The 2,522-nt window shown below is 50.7% G+C and overlaps 1 protein-coding gene across 1 annotated transcript; it reads right to left on the bottom strand.

Moving 5' to 3' along the window:
• Positions 1–470: 470 nt before the first annotated feature.
• On the bottom strand, positions 471–1,978 carry LOC120596924 (olfactory receptor 13J1). The gene has a single exon (XM_039855493.1). It carries the CDS (start codon positions 1,961–1,963, stop codon positions 1,025–1,027), a length of 939 nt encoding a protein of 312 aa, XP_039711427.1. The 5' UTR covers positions 1,964–1,978; the 3' UTR covers positions 471–1,024.
• Between the last annotated feature and the right edge of the window lie 544 nt (positions 1,979–2,522).

Here is a 2,522-nt window from a genome sequence, read left to right as displayed (position 1 = left end):
GGCCTCATCACGGACTCTACTGTCTATCTAAGCCCTTCTACTCCAGCTTCTTTTGGACTCTGCTTCTTTCTTTTGGCCCTCCTGCTTTCTCAAGTTTCCTCGGTTTGGCCCTGTTGTTTCCATGACTGCTGATGCTGACTTAGTTTGAAGTCTCACTTAGCATTGTACTTGGCTGTCATCTGTAAACTCCATCTCAGCTCTGCTCAGATTTGGGGAGGACCCCCAAGCTCTGCCATTATCATACTTATATTGACATGTTCATTCATTTATTTAAGAAACCTGTGTGGGGCCTAGGGTTGGGCAGGGCTAGACTTTGGGAATGGGTGGAAATGGACACTCCCTGCTCTTGCAGTAATAGTGAAAATCAAGCAAGAGGAGCAGAGTGGAGCAAAGTGGGGCGGCTTCCTGGTGGAGGTGGCATTTGAGATGGGCCTTGAGGGTAGGATAATCCTTTTACATGTGGAGTTGTGTGCTAGGTGGGGGCTATTTCGTGGGCACAACCAAGAAGAGCGCAGAGCTGTGCAGTCTGGGCAATACCGAGGCTCACGCATGGTTGGTGTGTGTGGCTGCCAGGAGGGAGAATGTGGGGCAGAAGCCTGGGGCACTGGACAGGGTCAGCAGGGTCAGCTTGTAAGGGCCTCAAATGCCTGACTGAAGAGTTTGTACTTTGTCCTGAGAGCAGTGGGGAGCCATTTAGGGATTTCAATCAGGAGAGGAATGCAATCATGTGTGCTTTTCAAAAAGATCCCCCTGGCTGTCCGTGGGAGGTTAGATTGGAGGGAGTAAGACTGGGATCTCAAGGCCAGCCAGGCGGCTGGTGTGAACCTGCAGGAGCGATGCTGAGAGCTGGTCGAGAGCAATGCCAGGGGGAGGAGTGGAAGGACGACTGTGAACTTTTCTGTGGTAGATCAGTGGGACTTGGTGCTGCCTGGGGTGAAGATTCCAGAAACACAGCTCTGTGCGACCCATGCTATCCTCACTTTAGGCATACAAGGCCTCACCTACTAACCTGCAGAGCCCTCCCTCACGCGGAGGTCTGTCTCCTGTCCCACACCTTCCTGGCGGCTTCTTTTACCTCCTTGTTCCTTAGGCTGTAGATGACAGGGTTCAGCATGGGCGTGACCACGGCATAGAGGACTGTGAAGACCTCATCAGAAATCCGGGCTTCCTTGCTCTTGGGTTTCATATACATGAAGATGACAGTGCCGTAGAAAAGCAGCACCACTGCCAGGTGCGCCGAACAGGTGGAGAAGGCTTTGCGGCGCCCAGCGGCTGAAGGCACCCTCAGGATAGTGGCCAGAATAAGTGTGTAGGACAGACAGATGAGTGCCAGGGGCACAGGCAGCAGCAGAATGGCACCCGCTAGCAAGAAGACCTCGCTGACTGATGTGTCACCACATGCCAGCTTCAGTACTGCCAGGATCTCACAGGTGAAGTGACTTACCACATAGTGGCCACAGAAGGGCAACCTCATGGCAATGACTGTCTCAGTCACTGACTTGAAGAGACAGAGGACCCAGGCGGCTCCTGCTAGCAACAAGCAGAGCCGGCGGCTCATGAGCACTGGGTACCTGAGTGGCCGGCAAATGGCCAGGTAGCGATCATAGGCCATGATGGCGAGCAGCAGACACTCTGTGGAGCCTGTGGACAGGCTCAGACACATCTGGATGGCACAACCAATAAAGGAGATGGTCTTCTGGGCCGACACGAGGTGGACCAGCATCAGGGGCACAAAAGTGGATGTGTAGCAGATGTCCAGGATGGAGAGGTTGCCCAGGAAGAAGTACATGGGTGTATGCAGGCGGATGTCCAGCACACTCACAGCCACGATGGCTGTGTTCCCCAGCAGGGTCACCAGGTACATGGCTGAGCACAGAGGGAAGAGCAAGCGCTCCAGGGCTGGGTAGCCAGAAAATCCTTTCAGGAAGAACTCGGAGACCTCTGTCTTATTGACCAGCTCCATATGGCAAGGTTCTGGAGGGACACAGCTGCAGTGGAGGGACAGAGGGCACAGGCTGATGAGGAGCCCACGAAGCCTCTTTTGGGGATGAGGCATATTGCCAGGGTGTTTTCTAGCTCTGAGACACACTCTCTCTGTGACTTCGGGCAGTCCCTATACCTGTAGGCTGTAATTTATCAATGTGAAAAATGATTTGGATCAGCGTTTCTCTAAGAGTGTTAAAGGAAATGTTAGGCAATCTGAAAAATCAAATTGAGACAACACTGGATTAAACAAAAGTAAATAAAGCTCTCTACTGCAGGACTTTTAAGAGCCTTTAATATGATTTAATGTGATTTGTGACTTTTCAAAAGCAGTGCAGAATATGTAATTCTCAAGTCTGACCATGAATCCTCCTTTTACAGACTACCCATTAACCTACTGTAAAAACATATTCTACTAACCAATGTACTGTTTACTTGAAACTAATTAAAATAAATAAATTAAAAAAAAATTCTACCAACATAGTTTGGGAAGTAATGAGTTGGATCAGAGGTCCTCACATGCACCAGAATCACCTGCC

The sequence above is a fragment of the Pteropus medius genome, unplaced genomic scaffold (assembly GCF_902729225.1).
Source record: "Pteropus medius unplaced genomic scaffold, Ma_sr-lr_union100, whole genome shotgun sequence".
Lineage (NCBI taxonomy): Eukaryota > Metazoa > Chordata > Mammalia > Chiroptera > Pteropodidae > Pteropus > Pteropus medius.
Note: the sequence above shows the minus strand (reverse complement) of the source record. Positions and strands in the feature narration are given on the sequence as shown.

Bases quoted from the DNA above. Each gene is read 5' to 3' on its own strand.
- LOC120596924 (XM_039855493.1), bottom strand. From the start codon at position 1,963: ATGGAGCTGGTCAATAAGACAGAGGTCTCCGAGTTCTTCCTGAAAGGA.